This window comes from Mustela nivalis (assembly GCF_964662115.1).
Source record: "Mustela nivalis genome assembly, chromosome: 8".
In the NCBI taxonomy this organism is placed as follows: domain Eukaryota; kingdom Metazoa; phylum Chordata; class Mammalia; order Carnivora; family Mustelidae; genus Mustela; species Mustela nivalis.
This window is the reverse complement of record NC_139027.1, coordinates 25,408,556-25,428,176: the sequence shown is the minus strand read 5'-3', so window position 1 is coordinate 25,428,176 and position 19,621 is coordinate 25,408,556. Positions and strand designations below refer to the sequence as shown.

The window sequence follows — 19,621 nt, the reverse complement described above, 5'->3', positions numbered from 1 at the left end:
GTGATCACTCTCTGTCAAATAAATAAATAAAATCTTAAAAAAAAAAAGATTTAATTATTCTTTTCTTACCCAGGGGTGCAAAGTTATGGATCCCTTCTGCATTGTCAGGCTCAGAAGCTAGTATTCTTGTTTTCAAACTGCTATCAACAGCTTTATTTGGACCAGAGTCAAGGAATTTCATAATAGTTGATACCATACTTCTTGCGGTGTTTACAATAGCCCTTGTGCTAGTAACCATATTGTTGCAAATCAGCTGAACACCACCTAAATTTACAAAGAACACCAAATGAAAATTATCTTAAGATAGTCTGACACTGAGTCACCATTTGCAGAGCAATACAAAAACGAGATCATACACTATCACATGATTATACTAAAAAACAATTTTTGGAACTTATCTTACCCATATCATGGAATGCTTTCAAGGCATCACTAGTATCTAATACTCTCAAAATAAACCACAGTAATGGTTCAGATAACTGACAGGTAGCAAGAGAGCCCTAGGGGGGAAAAAAAGTATATTGTGACTTTAAAAATCTTAATTATGAATTTCCTGTGAATCAGAACAATAAAACTTATTAAATGTAATGTTCTTTTATAGTTAATGATTCATAGCAGCCTTAATCTAAATCACTATATACAACATATCTGCCAAAATACATAAGAAATCTTACCTGAATCAGAAAGGAAGTATACAGTGTCCTCTCTGAACTCAGAATATTTTTTTTAAAGCATATGTCTATACCTACTACTTTCATTTTTGACCTTAATGTGCATTTATTTTGTTTTCCATTAGATGCTAATTTCATTTAAAAATGAATCCTTCTTAAATCTTCCTATCTACTCATGGAAAAACACACATACATGCAATAAATTTTTAAGAAAATGGTAATTTTACACTAACAAAATACTCCTTAAAGAAGTATATTTTAAAACCTGTATTTGAAAAAAAATGGTAAATAGACTAGAAGTTAAAATAATCACACTGGTTCCTATAATTTCATTTTATAAGAAAAGATAAAAAGCAATAGTATTTTAACTATTTTTCTTTTAAAACCACCCAAATCCCTTTCAGCTGAAAGGAAACTAAACATACAACATAGCTTGAAAAAAGGGTGCATTAAATTTTCATATGTAACATCTACAGAGAACATTTTGGTATTCAACTATGCTATTTGCAGGGGAAAAGAAAGAACTATTTCTTCAGACAATGGGGGAAAGTCTAAAATTTAATAATATGCTAAATGTTTTTTATTCTTCTATCACTGTAGTCATTTTTGACAATATCAACTCTAGCAAATATTACATTCTAACTTCTAGGAATAGTCTACAGTTCTCTCCTAATGCTGCTGCTCTTTTTCCAATACATGACATGAGTCCTCTGTTCTCTGTTCTAGAATAATTCTCTATTTTCACTGCTACAAACTATTTACATCACTAAAATAGTTGCCGGATTGAACTTACTTGTCTGCCCATATATCCACAGGCCATGTAGGTTAAAATTGGCTGCAGCATCATGTGGACTGTAGAAGCTTTTTTACTGAGGGTAGTCAGTATGGTAAATAATCCATCCCCTACTGATATGGCATCTAACCCACCATGAAAGTTCTCATGTTTGGTAAGATGTAATCCACTTGCTCCTAGTTTAAATAAAAAGATTACACATTTTTTGAGAAGTATATCCCTAAAAACCAGTAATTAAAAGCTTAGAAGTCATTTCTCCTGAAACCACTGAAGGATGGCTATTCAACAGTTGTGTGTGTGTGAGTGTGTGTGTGAGTGTGTGTGTGTGTGTGTGTGTGTGTATATGTGTTTATCTATCTATCCATGAAACTGAGGTATTTATCATAGCATTCAGTAAAGCGTATTTTTGGATACCTTTTCACATGAGATACCTCTATTGCAGGTGACAATAAAAAGAAGTTGCTCTATAACTGAGCAACGTCATCTTACACATTAGCTATGTATGGAGAAGAAAGGAAATGGAGAGAAAGTGATGTGTACATAACTATACTTCAAATCATCTAATTAAAAAAAAAAAGATATGATGACTGTTTCCTTAACACAAAGAATTAAGTAAAAATAGACTGGAATGAATTTTGTCACAATTTACAGAAGTTTAATTATTTGAAAAAAATTAACACAAGATATTATCTTTCAAATAGGCAACCATATAGAAATTTTACATTGGTATGTAGTCACAGAAACTGTTACACTTTGGATAAAATTTTATATTTCACTTCTTAATCAAACGTGAATAAATAAACCTTACTGGTTCCCAAATACAAAATTTGATGTAGTATCCTTTATCTATAAAATATTAGAGACGTACAACTATAGATTGTGGTACTTTACTTAGAAGACTGGTTTTGGTTTTTTTTTTCTTAATTTAACAAACTATAAGTTATTTGGCTAGTAATTTCCAAAACTCACACTTAAATTCTTCCTAATTTCAATTTCACTTATTGACAGAAGCCAGTTTGTAAGTTTTCACTTACAAAATGCTAAGAAGTTTGCAATAAAGTAGCTTTATACTATAAAGTGGTAAAAAATGAACCTATATGTTGCTCAAGAAAAGAGATACAATACCAGGACTAAGTATAAAATTAAATATTCTCAATACGTACCAATTATCATCGCCATGGCACTGCTATTACACAGGCCCAGAGCAGACAAAATCTGGCTCATAATCTGTTGGTTGGCTAACACTAAGTCAGCGACATATGCAGGTGATCCTTGAATACTACTACTGCTTCCATTTCCATCTTTGCCTCCTGAGACTTTCTCTTCATCTGAAACACTGTCTGTTGTGTTGGTGGTCACAGACACTCTTGCACTGTATTCTCTGTTGTCTGAAAGAGGCAGCTGTACTAAGATGTTTACCAGTTTTAACAAATCGAACATGAGCTGATCTCTTGTCATTTCTCCACAAACTGCTTTTGCATCACCTGGACGAATGAGGTTGGCAAAGAGTCCCCCAAAGCATGCTCGAGCACCCACTGAGCTATCAGAGCCACTTCGAGACATGACTTTGTCTGAGCAAGTGATATAGTGGTGCACTAAAAAGGTGACGGACTCTATGACAGCAGAAATAGTACTAATGGAAACAACTTCAAAATTCTGCTCCAGAGTAAATTCTAAGAGCTTTACTTGGGCATCAAGAGGTCCTTGGCCTGTCTGGAAAGCACCCCTGCAGAAAAAGGTAAGAGGATTAAAAATTAATCCGGTTCAACTTTTTAGAAAGTAACCATCACATACCAGAAAGCGAGCAATTAAACTCTTGGTATTCACTCTTTCATTTTGCAGCAAATGGTTTCCATCTCTTCCTGAGTCATTCTTACCCTCTTCTCCATTTTACAAAACAAAAAATGACTTCCCTTCCAAATAGAAAAGGAAAAGACAAGTAAATCAAAGAGGTGATTTTGAAACCCCAGACCAAAATATTTCAGCATTACATGGCACTCCTCATAATGGGATAAACTCTGGCTTTTCATATCCTCAAATGGTGCTGTTTTAAACATTCTCTACCAACTATGATTTTCAAAAATTAAGATTTGGTCAAATAATTCTTATGCATCAAAATTAAATGCTCTCTGGTTTTGCTCATGTCTAAGACATAAAAAGCTGGAAAGAACAGTGCCCCAAAATTAACAGGAGAAATTCAAAGTAGCTAAAAAGTTTATAAACCCATTAGATAGCTTAAAATCCATGAGAAGATAGGCACCTCCAAGGAGCATTGGCTCTCCTGTGGCAGAATTTGAGAAGAGACATTGGCAACATTCAAATGAGTAAGAAGAATTCAGCTAAAATATTTAACAACTTGGTACACCCTGGTGTATGCAAAGGTAATAACACAGAACCCTTGGTGTTCAAGCCCATTTACAAGCACCCAACCTCCTCAAACCCCCTTGCCACACACATTACCTTATACATATATTCTATTTGGCTGTTCGTGATTTACATAGTTTATAATAAACCAGTAAATATAAGTAAAATGTTCTTCCTGGGTTCTATGTCATTTTTACAAATTATCAAAACTGAAGAGAATGCTGAGAGAACCTCTGGATTTGTACCCAAATCTGATAGAAGTATGATAGCCTGGGACCTAGGACTCACAAGTGCCCTCTCAAGTGAGGGCAATCTTATGGGACTGAGGAGTTAAACCTGCAACTCTGATGCTGACTTTGGAAAGGGACTGAAGGGGATGGCAAAGCTTTATGTTCATTCTCTGAAAATATCAGTAATACTGATAAACTTCTAGCAAGAATGACCTATAAATAAATAAAAATTATCAAAATTAGAAATGAAATAAAGGAATGAAACTAGAACCTATCAACATTAAAAGGATAATAAGGAATAATATCAATACTTCAACATAGAAGAAATGAACAAATTCCTTCAAGATGCAAACTGCCAAATGTCACTCAAGAAGTAGAAAACCTGAATTAACCTTCACCTATGAAATAAGTGGAACATTTTTTCTTACAAGAAAACTCCAGACTCAGTATGCCTCAGTGGCGAAAACTATCAAATATTTAAGTGAGCAGTACTACCAGTTTTACACAATCTCTTTCATAAAATAGAAAAGGGATCCCCCAATTTATGAGTCTAAAATATATATAAAAGATATATATAATATATAATTATATATAATAATATATAAAATATATTAAAAATACACACTTTACATAAAAACTGGACATTGTAAGAAAGTGCAAACATCCCTCAAAAAAACACAGATTCAAAATCAACAAATTGTTTAACTAATTCCACTCAGCAAGTATGAAAAGGATAAAACCTCATGACCCAGTAAGTATATCCTTCCGTACATATTGATCAACACTTAAAAAAAAATAATCGATGTAATTCACCATATTTATAGACAATTCAAGAAATGACACATGATCATTTCAAAAGATACAGAGAAAGCATTTCATAAAATCCAAGTGTAATACATGATTTTTTAAAGCCTTAGCAAATTAAAAACACAAAAAAACCTCCTCAACTTGGTATGAGGCATTTACAAAGGAAGCTACAGCTAGTATCATTTCTACTTCTGAAAGACCTCTACTTTAAGAATGAGAAAAAAAAGAGGGCATATTTAACCACTTCAATCAATCATGCTGGAAGTACTAACCAGTACTTAAGAGAGGAGGCAGGGCAGGGCTTAGGGGCTAAGCAAACACATTGGAAAGGAAGAAATGAGACTGTTTTTTCATTCACTGACCATATGACTGTATATAAAGAAAAATCCAAAGAGGCTATGTAATTTTTCCTACACTGATCTGTAGATCAATGGATTCTCAATCAAAGCCCAGAAGTTTTTCATTTTGTTTTATTTTGGGCAATGCAGACAAGAATCAATAAATGTATTCTAAAATTTATGTGGAAAAGCAAAGGAACTAGAACAGCCAAAACAATTCTGAAAAAAGAACAAAGTTGGAAAATCTGCACTACCAGATTTCAAGAAACTATGGCGGTACCAAGGCAATAAGATACTGGAAAAGTATAGACACAAACATCAGTTCTACAGAATAAAGTCCAGAAACAGTACAAATCAAATACAGTCAACTGATTTTTAAAATGCATACAAAAAGAATTCAATGAAAAAAGCAGTCTTGGGGCGCCTGGGTGGCTCAGTGGGTTAAAAGCCTCTGCCTTCAGCTCAGGTCATGATCCCAGAATCCTGGGATCGAGCCTCACGTTGGACTCTCCGCTTGGCGGAGAGCCTGCTTCCTCCTCTCTCTCTCTCTGCCTGACTCTCTGCCTACTTGTGATCTCTGTCTGTCCAATAAAATAAAATCTTAAAAAAAAAAAAAGGCAGTCTTTAAAATAAACATCATAGGAACAATTGGATATCCACAGGCAAAATAATAAACTTCAACCCAAATGCAACATAAACTTAAATCTAAGAACTAAAACTATAAAATTCCTAGAAGAAAACTGTATCAGATCATTTGTATTGTACTGACCTTGGATTGGGCAAAGATTTTTTCTTAATCACACAAAAATATATATAAAGGAAAAGGTTGACAAACAAGTAAGACTTCATCAAAATAGAGAACTTGTTTTTTCAAGGATACTGTTCAAATGAAAATACAATCCACAGATTGATAGAAAGTATCTGCAAAACACTTATTGATAAAACTGAATGCCCTTTTTATAATAAGACTGGGTATTTCGTTTCAGTCATGTAATTAAGTTACCTAAAAGCTCTTAGCTAATTTATCAGGAACTAGAGACTTTCACAAGAAACAGAAAATATGGGGATCCTGGATGGCTCACCTGGTTAAGCATCTGAATTTTTATTTTGGCTCAGGTCATGGTCTCAGAGAAGTGAGATCAGGCCTGTGCGGAGCTCAGTGCTGGGCAAGAAGTCTATTTGAATTCGCTCTCCCCCTCTGCCCCTCCCACCTGCCCCAACCCCATGTGCTCGTGCTCTCTTTCTAAAAAAAAATTTTCATCAGAAAGTAATGTTGATTTTATGAAATGTCTTACAGTATAAAGATAATGATTCACTAATGTGGTATGTATTATGGTTTTTAACCACTCATGGTCACAATTTATTCTTCTAACATATTGCATGATTTTGTTAATAAATTTATTTAGGATTTTTCTATGAGACTGGTATGTAATTATCTTCTTCTTAAAAATTTTATTTATTTATTTGAGAGACAGAGTATGGGTGGGGGGAGAAGCAGACACCCACTGAGCAGGGAGCCCAGTGTGGGGCTGAATCCCAGGACCCCAGGATAATGACCTAAACCAAAGGCAGACACTTAACTGACAGAGCCACATAAACATCCCTGTAATTTTCTTTTTTAAGCTATTTTTTTCAGGTTTTCTTAATACTGGTTTCAAGTAAAATCCTTGGTAGCTTTAATACTCTCTCTGTATTCTAGAACAATTTAAACAGCTTCAAGTAAATTTCAGTAATCTACAAAATCATTAAAAGCAAGTAGAGATTTGATGCACTGTATATCTTTCATAGAGTTCAGGAATCCGAGAGAGCCATAATAAAATGGAATGAAAACAGTCAGGAGAGAAATGGATAAACCGTTAGCCCTTCCCCCTTAATCCCTACTATACTCCTCATTATCTGTTCCAGACACACCCAACAACAAATGGTAAGGGAGAGTTTATCTAAGGATCACATATTACTTCTATATCAGGATCTAAATATCCATTGAAATTTACCTTTCTGTTGAAAGTATATGAATTAGCTTGAGCAAAAATTCACTGAATATTTGAGGACATGTTGAAGAAAGATGCACTTGTAACCGGGTAAGAAATTCTTGCATAGCCTGTGTAGCTGTTGGACCAACCTGAAGAGAATGGAAAATGTTTTACTTATAATTTTTAATGAATAATTCTATAAATGTTATCAAGTGTGAAATCAAGCACTATACTCCTTTAACTTTTCATATAAAGAACAAAAATATAAACAGTGATAGCAGAAAACCAATTAATTTTTTAGGTCTGAACATATTTAAACTGAAAATCATAAATTCTAGTATCAATAACTTTATCATTATGGTTTAGAACTTACAGGTTTATAGAACTCAAAACAGAAAAAAACACCCGAATTACACAAGAAATGCCTTCATAATGCTTTTAAAAGTACAAAGAACTTTTGCACTGATTTTCACAAACACCCTTATCATCCATTTCAAAACAGAAGCACTCAAAGAGGTTAAGTGATCCATAAATGGTCATGCTTCTAACACTACCATGAAAGAAAAAAACAAAAGCAGAAAGAAAAAGCTCTAAAGGTAAAAACAAACCTGTACCAATTCAAAAATGCTTTCCCAAACTTCTGTCTCATCAATGAAAGAAATGATGAGAACCACACTAAGTAACATGAGGTATGTCTTCGAGCGTTTTATAACACCTCTCCATGTGATTTTATTTTATCCCTATTTGCTATGCTCATAAAAACCAACAGTAGTTCTGGTAAAATAAAATGTAATATAATTCTTGAAACTGTTTTGAAGTTAGACAAACTTAATTTCTAATACTGAGCACATAAATCATAGCATGCTTAACCAAACTTCCTGCATACAATGAAGAGATCAGTGGAAAGTCTGATTTTCAGTAACTTTACTCTGCCTTTTTTTTTTTTAAAGATTTTATTTATTTATTTGACAGACAGAGATCACAAGTAGGCAGAGAAGCAGGCAGAGAGAGAGGAGGAAGCAGGCTCCCTGCTGAGCAGAGAGCCCCATATGGGGCTCTATCCCAGGACTCTGGGATCATGACCCCGAGCTGAAGGCAGAAGGCAGAGGCTTTAACCCACTGAGCCACCCAGGCACCCCTACTCTGCCTTTAAAAAAACAAAAGTGGGAAGAAAACAACTCTATTTTATACAATAGCATTCTCTCCAATACCTAGATCTACTGCTAGTAAGTTGTGTAATTGTAGACAATGCAGATAACACATCATTTCTTAAATGTAAAATAATGAAGTTATTACAATCAACGATCCCAGGAATCTTCACATTCCAAATTCATATATCTCTATATACAATAATCCCTTGATAACAGGCCTCTGCTTCCACCAACATTCTGGCCCCACCTAACTATAATAGTTTCTGCTCTTATTGTCATCCTTGTGTCATTTGTTTTATTGCGATCTGCAAAATGAAAAGTGTATGTAGTATGAGAGTACTGACTAAACATATCCAACAGAATTTAAGCTGTAAGAAGTTAGAGACTTGGTTTGGTATGACTTATATCACCAGCATCTAGAACAATACCTGGACCCAGCACACAGAAGCCTCTTAAAAGCTTGCTGAATAAATGAAACATTAGAAAGGATGGTACTATCACATAGCTAAATGAGCATTTGTCTAATGGCAAATCCAGAGAAGAATTTAAGAAGGTAAGTTTAAAAAGACAGTTATGTTGCATACCTGCACTGAAAAGACACCATCAACACAAAATACATATTTTACATAAAAAGAAATAAAATGAAGTAGAAATATTTTACAAACAGTACAGTGTAGCAAGACATTAACTGATATAAATGAAGCTTATAGTAAGACTAAAAATGTTTGGAAGTTCTGAGCAATACTTCTTGTTATTTTTTCGTTCAACAATATATTTAATATTTCAAAATAACTAAGTTAGGTAAATTACCAATCTTGACATAGAGGTCATTAAAATGGTACATTATTTGTAAAACCTTTATTCATTCTAAAATTTCTGAAATGCTTCCTTTTCAGGTATTTTTTCATAATGTTTCTTAAATCATCCAAAATTAATGCCAAAAATACATACCTACATAAAAATCCAGTAAAAATTCAAAAGAAAATATACTACCTCCTATGCTTCAGTTTCAATATAGCTATTATATATTATACAAAACATTTTATATTAATACATAAAATACTAACAATACCTTAGCAATAAAAATTTTATATATTAGGTACATTAAGTTTTTCTTTACGAAAGTGTTTATTGAATAATCTGGGCCTATCACTAGTTTTCAAAAGTCATCGTACCTGCGGACTGTGTTGATTTGTTCCATGTGGACTGGTGCCAGAAAGAAATTTCACCAAGACATGAATCAAGTTTGGATCTGAAACCAGCAGATGAGCAGTACTCTCCTGAGTTGTGATGGCATTGCTTGAACCCGCTATAAAACATAAAAAAAAAAAAAAAAAAAAGCCTTTTACAAATGGACCCTTAAGCGAAAGAAATAGAGTATATAAAGTCTCTTTTGGTTTCAAGGAAAACTCACAAATTCCTGGAAATTAGGGTTTTGTTTTGTTTTGTTTTTAAGATCTTATTCATTTATTTCAGACAGTCAGAGAGAGGACCCTGAACACCAAAAAGGCAAGCGGGAGAGGAAGAAGCAGACTCCCTGCCGAGCAGTGAGCCAGATGCAAGGGATGCAAGGGCTCATGACTGGAGCCAAAAGCAGACGCCTAACAGACTGAGCCACCCAGGCACCCTGGGAGTTAGTTTATTAAAAGGGTCTGATTTTCTACTGTATTGACTAAGTTGGACTCATTCCCTATTTTCATCCATCTTCCTTCTCTTATCTATTAAAAAATAGCTGGTTTAATGTGCATCTTATTTAGTATACAGTCAAGTGGAAAACAAGTAATTAAATACAGACCTTTTGATGAGCCTGTTCTTGGTAATTATTTCCCTCTTTCAAAAATAGGGGTCTACTTATTGAGTAATTCTTTTTTTTTTTAATGATTTTTAAAAGATTTTATTTATTTATTTGACTGAGACAAAGTGAAAGAGGGAACACAAGCAGGGGGAGTGGGGTAAGGAGAAGCAGGCTTTCCGCTGAGTAGGAGCCACATGCAGGGCTTGATCTCAGGACCCTGAGATCATGACCTAAGCTGAAGGCAGACACTTAATGACTGAGCCACCCAGGAGCCCCCTTTTTGGGTAAATCTCAACGCTGCTTTCTAAGATAAATCCAGGCAACAACAACTCACTTTTGCACGTCAGAAGTATAATGGCTGTACACTGTTAAATGATACACACGTTAAAACACCAGTTTTCTGAACGGAATAAAATATCCTTTGAGTTAAATCTATCTTTAATATGATGAGACACTGATGTTTCTGATCCCATATTTGGAGAACAGATTCCAGACTAAAAAAAAAAAAAGGAGTAGCACTTTGATGCTAAACAGTGATTTAAACTGACACATTTTATCAATGTGACAGAGCTTTCTATTTAATGAAATTCATCCCAAACAGAATGGGGATGAAATTTACCCACCTCTTATCATAATGTATAGACAGAATGATTTCAATTCATAAAGGGCTAGTCTTTACTGTCTACTGTTAACTTTTATCCCTACCTCACAACAGTCTCAAGAATCCCAAATAAAACCCAAAACTAAATGTGAAAAATAAAACTAATAGGCACTATAGAAGATAATGTAGGATTATCTTCATGACTTCGGGATACATAAAGCCTTTAAAAGCACTAAAAGTTCTAGCCAAAAAGATGCAGAAATTATTCTACTATCTTAATTATAATGAAGAAAATGGGGTGGAGTAAGGAAAGCAGAAAACCTATTACCACAATCTGAGAAAAAGCAATTATATTCTATGAATAGAGCTTTTAGATGGGGTAAACTAATCATGCATGTTCTTAATATAATAAATCATTTTTTAAGCATAAAGCTACTTAAAAAAATAACATAAAACAGTAAACATTTGATTTTTGTACTCTAAAAGCAATCAGTTTCATTTTAATAAGTAGTAAGCTTTTAGAAAGCAAAACCATGCTAGAACTCATGCTGGTAGATGAGAGTATATTATCAAAGTAAGAACAAAGCCTAAGATACATAAGAACAAAATCAGGAGAGGTATAGTCAAATAAGGAACTTCATCTTCTCATAACTGCATCACTTCCTGGAAAAATCTTAAGAATCTGAGAGTAAGAATAAAGAGGTATAGGTCCAAGGCTTAAAGGAATAAATGTCTGCACTTACGGTTAAGCTGCATATTTGTCATAAGTGTTAGACTGTGAAGCACAAGGCACCAAGTCCGGAGCAAAGTGTTGGGATACCAAGCTAACACAGTGAGAAAGCTGGTTATTGAGGCTAGAGAGAAAAGAAAAAGGGGAAGAACTTTTAATTAAGGAAAATCATACATTTATTAAGAATTAAAAATAAAACAAGCAAATGTAAAATTATGACAGTTTCTTTCAATCAATTCACTACCCAGTGTCCTCAAAACATTGAAATGAAAAGAATTCCCCATTAAATATCTCTAAAAATTAAGAGTTAATAATATTTTATGGCTAAGTTTAAAGCTCAGCCCACAACATATAAACTGTTATCACTATAAAGTGTTGTCCTTTTCAAACTACAGGCACCTCTACCACAACATAGATTACTTTACTAAAAATCTTCAGATTCCTCAAGACCAAAACCTGAAAAGAGTAGAGCGGACTGGAAAAACAAGAATGAGGTAACACCACTGAAAACCAACGCAACTTTGCAACAAAAGCACAAACTAGAATAATTAGGTTACTTGCAAGGCCTGAGTCCAAAGTGCTTATGGCAGCTGGAGAAGCCAAAGAAGTTATTCAAAATGCACGAACATAATACAGCCCAGATTCTGCTCTAAAAACCCCCTTCAAAAATGGCTGACTCCAGATTTCAGGCTGAAATACACAAAGACTAGAATATTTATCACACTGAAAGCTGACAAAAGCATAGTATGTATATAAAGACAACAACAATTAATAAAGGAGCACCTCACTGGCCACAAATGGCAAAATTTCAGCATCAATAAGCACAATTATAACTAAAACAAAAAAAATTTTTTAAACCATAAACTTATACAGATATTTATTAAAGAAATTAAATGATCATGCATGTAGACTGCTTGTGAACCAATTCAATTTAAAAATTAAAAAAAAAAAAAATCTGGCATTTCCCCTTTCTCTATCATACAAACTACCAAGAGAGGGTGACAGAATAGCCTATGAAAGGGATTTACTCTTTACGGAAGTATTTCAACTAAAATAAAGTGATAGAATTAGACTACCATTTTGAAGCCTCTGATGAGTTATTAATGGCATGAGCATCACTGTCTTAAAAATGTAAAAAGAGAGGCAACCTAGGAAACTGCCTTTAAAAAAAAAATCAGATTAAGCTCCAGGTCTAACTTCCAATTTATAGAAAATCGATAGAATATCATGAAGATACAATCACTAAAAATTAGGACCCTGGAAATCCTGAAAGACAAAGACCAAATTTTTGATAAATGGCTTTGTTAAGGGGATAAAAAAGACATGAAGGGAACCTATACACATTAAGAGGGATTAAAGAAAAAATTAAAATACATGGATCTTATATGAATCCCATTTGAAATTTTAAAAATTTTGTAACAGTTGAGGCAACTGGAAATTTGAATATGAGCCAAGTATCTAACGACAATAATGAACAGTTATTTACCTTTTTACTCATCAACTCTTGTTTATGTGTAACATTTTCACAATAACAAAGTTGAAAATAACAATGGGAGCACAGTTTATTATTATTATTAGTGAGTGGAAGAGAGAAAAACCCATTAATTACCAGGGCTGGCTCTTGCCAAGACAACACAGATATAAGTGGGACAGTGTGAGCCAGTGGGGCTGTCACTGGGATGAAAGACAAGGCTACGAGAGCCATGCAAAATACAGAATGCACCCCTGAAAGGGAGAAAGCACCAGAAACAGATGATCGCTTATACTTTTCTTAAAATGTATCAAAAAGAGATTTCTGCAGCCAGAACGAAAGGCTAATTCTATTTCTGAAAAAGGATATTATTTTACTCCCATTATTTTCACTCTTGGATTTGTCAAAAACAAAAACAAGAAAACCCCAAAAGCTAACTAATACAATTTCCACAGGAAATGGGACATCCTTCTCCAAGTTATCAATTCTCTTGGGGCTGATTCACATTTTTGTGAAATACCAGTGCCAAAAGAACAGATCATGAACAAGATGGTATTTTCTGGAAATACAAAGATTAACACTGCAAATTTTAGTTACACATGGGCACAAAATAATACAAACCAGAGAAAAGGTTTTTTGTTCTCTTTCCTGAAAATTATTAAGTCAATGTATAAAAAAAAAGTTTTTTTCCCACTAAAACACATTATAAACCAAATGACAAAGATTAGGTAATATTAACCTAACTGTTGCCTTTTAGGTTTATTTATGCTATGTTAATAATTTTCCTTCTAATAAATCTTACCCTGATTTAATGAAATGACAGGTACTCGATTAGCATTATATAAAAAAATGTCTGCTCCATTTTCTTTGTTTCCAGATGAACTAGAATTCAGGCTCAATGTGAGCCACAACTGGAGAAGTGATTCCAACTGAAAAAGAATAAAAATTGACAGGGGGGGGGGGGGGGGACCAAAAATACCCATTATAAATGAAATACTATTTAAACAAAAATCTTACGAACGAATCCCTTTGAGTAATTAATTTTTCTATTAAATATTTCCTCCAGTTACTTCAAGTCAGTTGGCAAGCAAACATATCTTAAAATTCTTGATGAAACAAAATTCAAACTTAATTAAAATTTATAACTTACCTAATACATATAGTTTTCTAAATTAAAATAAGTGATTCAAATCTTTAAATACTGGTGTATGTAAAACATATAACTGGAACTACAGTAATAAATCTTAAAAATCATAGAAATTATAAATAACCTATCACTGAGGATCTGTGGTTACCCAAAGGATATCCAATATTTTTCCATCTGAGATAATGAATAAATCATCCCTGTCAGGTTGAGAAAGATCTCCCCAGTTATTTTCATCTTTTACTAGGCTGGCAATAACGTGTAAAGATACACCATTTCTCCTGAAGTCATACCTGCACATGATGGACTTGAAGCATGGAAAAAAGTTTGTTGAAACAAACATTTAACATTGGGACAGATGATAACTGTATAATAAGCTGGTTGGATTGGTTCGCTGCTTGTAAACCCCCTAGAAGTGAATCATCTGTTCCAGTGGGAGACTGTGATACTGAAAATTAAACACAATTATGATTTTATCACAAAGTATCAGGAGAAATGCTCACTAGCTATTAGTATGTACAGGTAAGTGAAAATCTTAAAAAAACTTTTTAATTGCATTCCTAAGAATGGTTGATGATTATATTATTTGAAAATTTGTTTTTACAACATTACCCAAAAGTCAAAAAGATAATCACCAATGAGAGAAGTTCCCCAATTCACAGCATTGGTCCATCAAAGGAACAAAACCTTACTCTCTAGCAATTTTTATTTTCTATGTTTTTCTAATTAATAAATTAGGAAAAGGAAGAAAAATAAAATTTTGACTACTTCTTATGGAAGTAGTTTTAGAATAATTTAGACTCAAGTTCATTGATTCTTAACTTTAATTATACATTAAAATTATCTGGGAAGCATTAAAAAATTCTGATGTCCAAGTTACACACCAAACTAATAAATGAATATACATTCATGGGGAGGAGAGAACTATATGAGCTCTGAGAGGTTTTTCATATATTTAAGAGTTATTATATTAAAAGGGGGACACAGTTCCGAACAGGACAATAATCAAAAGACATAATATGAAGAGAAACATAAAAATTACAAAATCATCTTCTAATAAGTTGTTTTAACAAGAAATGTCTATCAAAGAAAAGGACTACTTAGGTCAGTACTGAGTTGCTTGTGGCTGTGGAGAGGCTGGCCCAACAAAAGAGATCCCTCCATATATAAGAGATAAGATACAATAATACTAGTGTACCAATACCAGGATAATAGAACACTAGACCTTTTCTTCAGTTTTTCACTTTTCTATACACTGCCTAAGGTAAGAAATAAATGATAACCACAAAGTGAAAGAACTCAATTTGACACAGAAATGTCTACAAACCCAAATTTCTCTAATGCAGCATGAACTCCCTTTCACAGGGGAAGAACATGATGCTCTTCCACGGTTTTAACTAGTACATCTACCCTTTTACTCACCATGCTCCAGAGAAGATCAATAATTTGTAGGCCTAAGAAAAATAAAAACACCACTATCTCCTTAGCACAGCTCCTCAATTTTCTTTGTGAGACTGGCTGCTATCTATCTTCACTGATAGGAGGCGATCTACCCCAGTCTAGTGCTCTTCTTCAGCAAACGACTGCCTAATGATCAAAACAGGCAGGCCGCCTGCCTGCCTCACAGCTTCTGTATCAGGCAGGCCCACTGGTTTAGATATGGAGTATGGCTACTTCATTGCTACAAAGTCAGAGTTGTGTAGTTACAACATATACTGTATAGCTGAGAAAGCCTAAAATATTTACTATCTGGTTCTTTATTAAAACATTTGCCTTCCTTTGATGTACATGATTAGGTAGTAAATCCTCTCAGTTCAGCAGTTCCATAAGGCCCATAGATATCTCTTCCATTCTAGTCTTTGAGGACGATAAAGATGCCACGGCAGTAGTGCCCCCTTATCTGGGGTTCCGCTCTCCATGGTTTCTGGTTTCTGTTATCAGCAGGCATTGCAGTCAGGTCAAGAGTAGCCTAACACCCCATCACAACACCTCCATCATCACTCCATCATGCAGGCTTTTAATCATCAAATATCACCACCAGAAAGGTGATTTTGAGAAAGACCACATTCACATCTTTACTACCATATATGATTATAATTATTTTATAATTGTTGTTTATTTCTTACTGTGCCTAATTTATAAATCAAACTTTATCACAGGTATGTATATAGAGAAAAAAATATGGTATATATAGGTGTCAGTGCTATCTGTGATTTCAGGCATCCATTGGGGGTCTTGAAATGTCTCTCTCCCAGAAAAGGAGCAATTATTGTATGTAAAATCCCACTTTATCATAAATGCGGATATAATGCAATGAACTCCCAGGCTAACTGCTAGCTAAGCAGACAACTCATTAACCTCACAACAAATAACAAAGACAACATTCAGGTTTTTGGACTGAATGTAAGCATACTACTACATGGAGGTATTTTGTTCCCCCTCCACTTTCCCAATTTATTAATTAATACTTTGTCTTATTTCTCAACTTGCTACTAACTAGGTGAGGGAGAAGTGCTATATACGTAGCCCACTCAGACTCACACCATACATGGAATTTAAAAATCTGTCCTTGCTGAATGCACTTAAAAATTAAGAGATAAATGATTCATGGCAATACTCTAAGAATGGTGATTTGCACTTACAGGTAGGAGATGTATTTGTTAATGCTTGTAAAATGGAATCTGCTTCCAGGGTAGACATCATTTTCAACATAAGTTCTGCTTGCTGTTCAAGTCCAACTTCAAGGCGAGCATCTAGGGCTACAAAAAGCAATTCAAAGAAATAGAGCTATTTGCTAATTGTTACTCATGGCCTACTTCCTACAATAAAATTTTGACATCCAAATGCAAAATAGGGTAAAGAGTGTGTCCTCATGTTAGAAAACCTGTCAGAGAGTATCAGCCACAGCAGGTACAACATCTGTGCAAAGGAGGCTAAATGAAGTAATGATAATGAAATGAAGTAAGTTAAGGATAATGAGAACCAGGTTCCTCAAAGTCAGAGAAAAGAGATACAAATATGGAAAGGGAGTAGGTTAAAATGAAGTCTAGGTAATATTACACTGTATGTTAACTAACTGGAATATGAATAAAAATTTTTTAAAAAGTAAAAAAGTAAAATGAAGCTTATAGAGTTAGATTAGTCAAATATATGACATGAACTCAAAGCATTCTAGATAAAAAGGCAGATACAGAAATATAGATGCAAATGTGTGTAAACACACATGTTCCCTAGATCTGTCCACCAAGAGGGCAGAGAAACAGCCACCAAAATAGTATGTATACCTAGCACCCAAATTTTGGTTTCTTAATCACATTCTTCCATTAAAAGGTTTTGAAAAACCTTCTCCTTGCTGAAGTAGTTAATTCCCAGTCTGGGGAAGGAAAAGGAAATGATGAGCCTGGGGCATCTTTTTGTGCCAGAAAACAAGGAAGTGCTCAAAGAAAGAGGAGAGACAGATAAGCAAAGAAAGATACATCCCACTGGTCAAATCTGGGACAACCAGAACATCAAAACAAAAAATGAAAACACTGTGATTGTACTTAATGTCATGGAACTGTATACTTAAAAATGGTTAAAATGGTGTATTTTACGTTGTATTTTACTTTTATAAAAACTAAGCAAAATAAATAACAGATTATGACCCACTGAATAAAACAGGAAACCATGGATGTACTTAGAATCAATGAATAGACTAATTAAAAAAAAAAAAAGTTTCCAAGTATCATTCATCCACATCCATAAAAGTTCTTTACCGAGGGGAAAAGAATAACTTTACAATGGAGAAGACCGGCACAAATCTCCCTAAATCAAGTAATTAAACTTCAAATCACTGATCAGGGAACAAATTTAAATTATAAACCAACTAACAGAATGCATTAAGAAAACCTGAGCATTACACTTCAAATACTTTTGGTAACGATACATGACCACAATCTAATCATGAGGAAATACAACACAACCACAAATTTTGAGGGACATTTTACAAAATAACTGGCCTGGAATCTTCAAAAGCATTAAGGCCATGAAAATGAACTCTGAAATGCAGCAGGCTGAATGAGACTGAAGATCTATGACAATTAAATGCAAGGCATCATTTTGCTTTCAATGCCTTTGCATAAAAGACTTTATTTAAACACAACTGCTGAAACCTGAATGAAGTGTAAGTGTTATGGTACTAATGTTAATTTCCTAATTCTGGAAGAATGTGCTTCCTGAGGTGCCTGGGTGTCTCAATGGGTTAAGCCTCTGCCTTTGGCTCAGGTCATGATCTCAGGGTCCTGGGATCGAAACCCCAGATACTTGGGCTCTGATTGAGCAGGGAGCCTACTTCCCCCTCTCTCTTTGCCTGCCTCTCTCCCTACATACGATCTCTGTCAAATAAATAAATAAAATCTCTAAAAAAAGATGACGAAGAAGAACAAGAAGAACAGTAGCATGACTTAAAATTTAACACACTTACCCTGAGATACTGAAACACTAACTGTCTGTGATCCATTCTTCTCTGTGTTTGCAGGTGGCTTTGCTACAGGAATTCCAAGACCTCCAATGTAAGGGTTATAATTGTAGGTGCCATAATCAGCACCCCAATAGTCATACCATGTACTGCTTATTGGCTTAAAAGAGTGGAAAAAAAATGGTGGTTAATTTTACCTCTTCACCAAGAGTGACATTATTTACACTTTCTAAACGCAAATAGGGCTACAAAATAAACATTCTCCCTACCCTTTAAATCACTAAAACGTACATACGATCTTAATGATCTATTGGAATAGAACAGTAATATTCTCTTCATTTTATACCAAACTTTTAAAATACCTTATTTATTTAGAACCTGAGAGATAAAATCAGCATCCTTTAAGAAAAATCTCTTACACAAAAAGCAGCAATATAAAATATTAGGGGTATATCTCTTTCAGAAAACACTGAAGCTAATACAGAAGTAGAATCTGAAATAAATTGGCCTTAGAGGGGCTTAAATGCTGCTTGCAATTTAGTAACCTATAACTAAATTTCCCCATGCCTATTACTGGTTCTTACTAATATATAAGACAATAATAGTGGCAACATTAATAAAAGGGTACAATTTTTCCTTATACTATTCTATTGGTATTATAAAAAAATTACCAAAGGGCCTATAGCAGAATAATGAAATTTTGAGAACACTCAATAATGGATTGCATTTCATGATAAATATGTGTACTTGGTTTTAAGTGATTAAGCCAAAAGTATAAAATGAAATATTTTAATTGCAAAGAACAGAGAATCATACCTTAAAAACTTTGGCTGCAAGGGGATCCTTTTCCAAATCAATATCTAAAGGATCAATGTCAACTTCCATTAGATCTTGAAGTAGCTCAAGATCAATTTCTTTATCTTTTTCCAAAGAAGAAAGAGGAGGTGCACCTTCAAATAATTGAAAATGATTTTGAGAGAGTATGCAACATGAAATATAACCAATATATTGCTTTTATTTATAGAAAAAGTTATTTTACTTGTATGTGACATATTTCTATTGCTTTAAAAATCTCTTAATTTTTATAGTTGACAATT

The 19,621-nt window shown here is 33.9% G+C and overlaps 1 protein-coding gene across 1 annotated transcript in view; it reads right to left on the bottom strand.

Annotated features, from left to right (window-relative positions):
* BIRC6 (baculoviral IAP repeat containing 6) overlaps window positions 1-19,621 on the bottom strand; it is a 137,555-nt gene that overhangs the window by 92,728 nt on the left and 25,206 nt on the right. The window contains exons 16-27 of the mRNA XM_082745293.1: window positions 19,341-19,474; window positions 18,531-18,684; window positions 16,711-16,827; window positions 14,362-14,516; window positions 13,727-13,853; window positions 11,467-11,577; window positions 9,503-9,636; window positions 7,198-7,325; window positions 2,628-3,190; window positions 1,465-1,640; window positions 404-500; window positions 70-264 (exon numbers count right to left, since the gene is read on the bottom strand). Coding sequence (XP_082601419.1) covers window positions 70-264; window positions 404-500; window positions 1,465-1,640; window positions 2,628-3,190; window positions 7,198-7,325; window positions 9,503-9,636; window positions 11,467-11,577; window positions 13,727-13,853; window positions 14,362-14,516; window positions 16,711-16,827; window positions 18,531-18,684; window positions 19,341-19,474 — 2,091 coding nt within the window. The remainder of the gene's footprint in view (window positions 1-69; window positions 265-403; window positions 501-1,464; window positions 1,641-2,627; window positions 3,191-7,197; window positions 7,326-9,502; window positions 9,637-11,466; window positions 11,578-13,726; window positions 13,854-14,361; window positions 14,517-16,710; window positions 16,828-18,530; window positions 18,685-19,340; window positions 19,475-19,621) is intronic.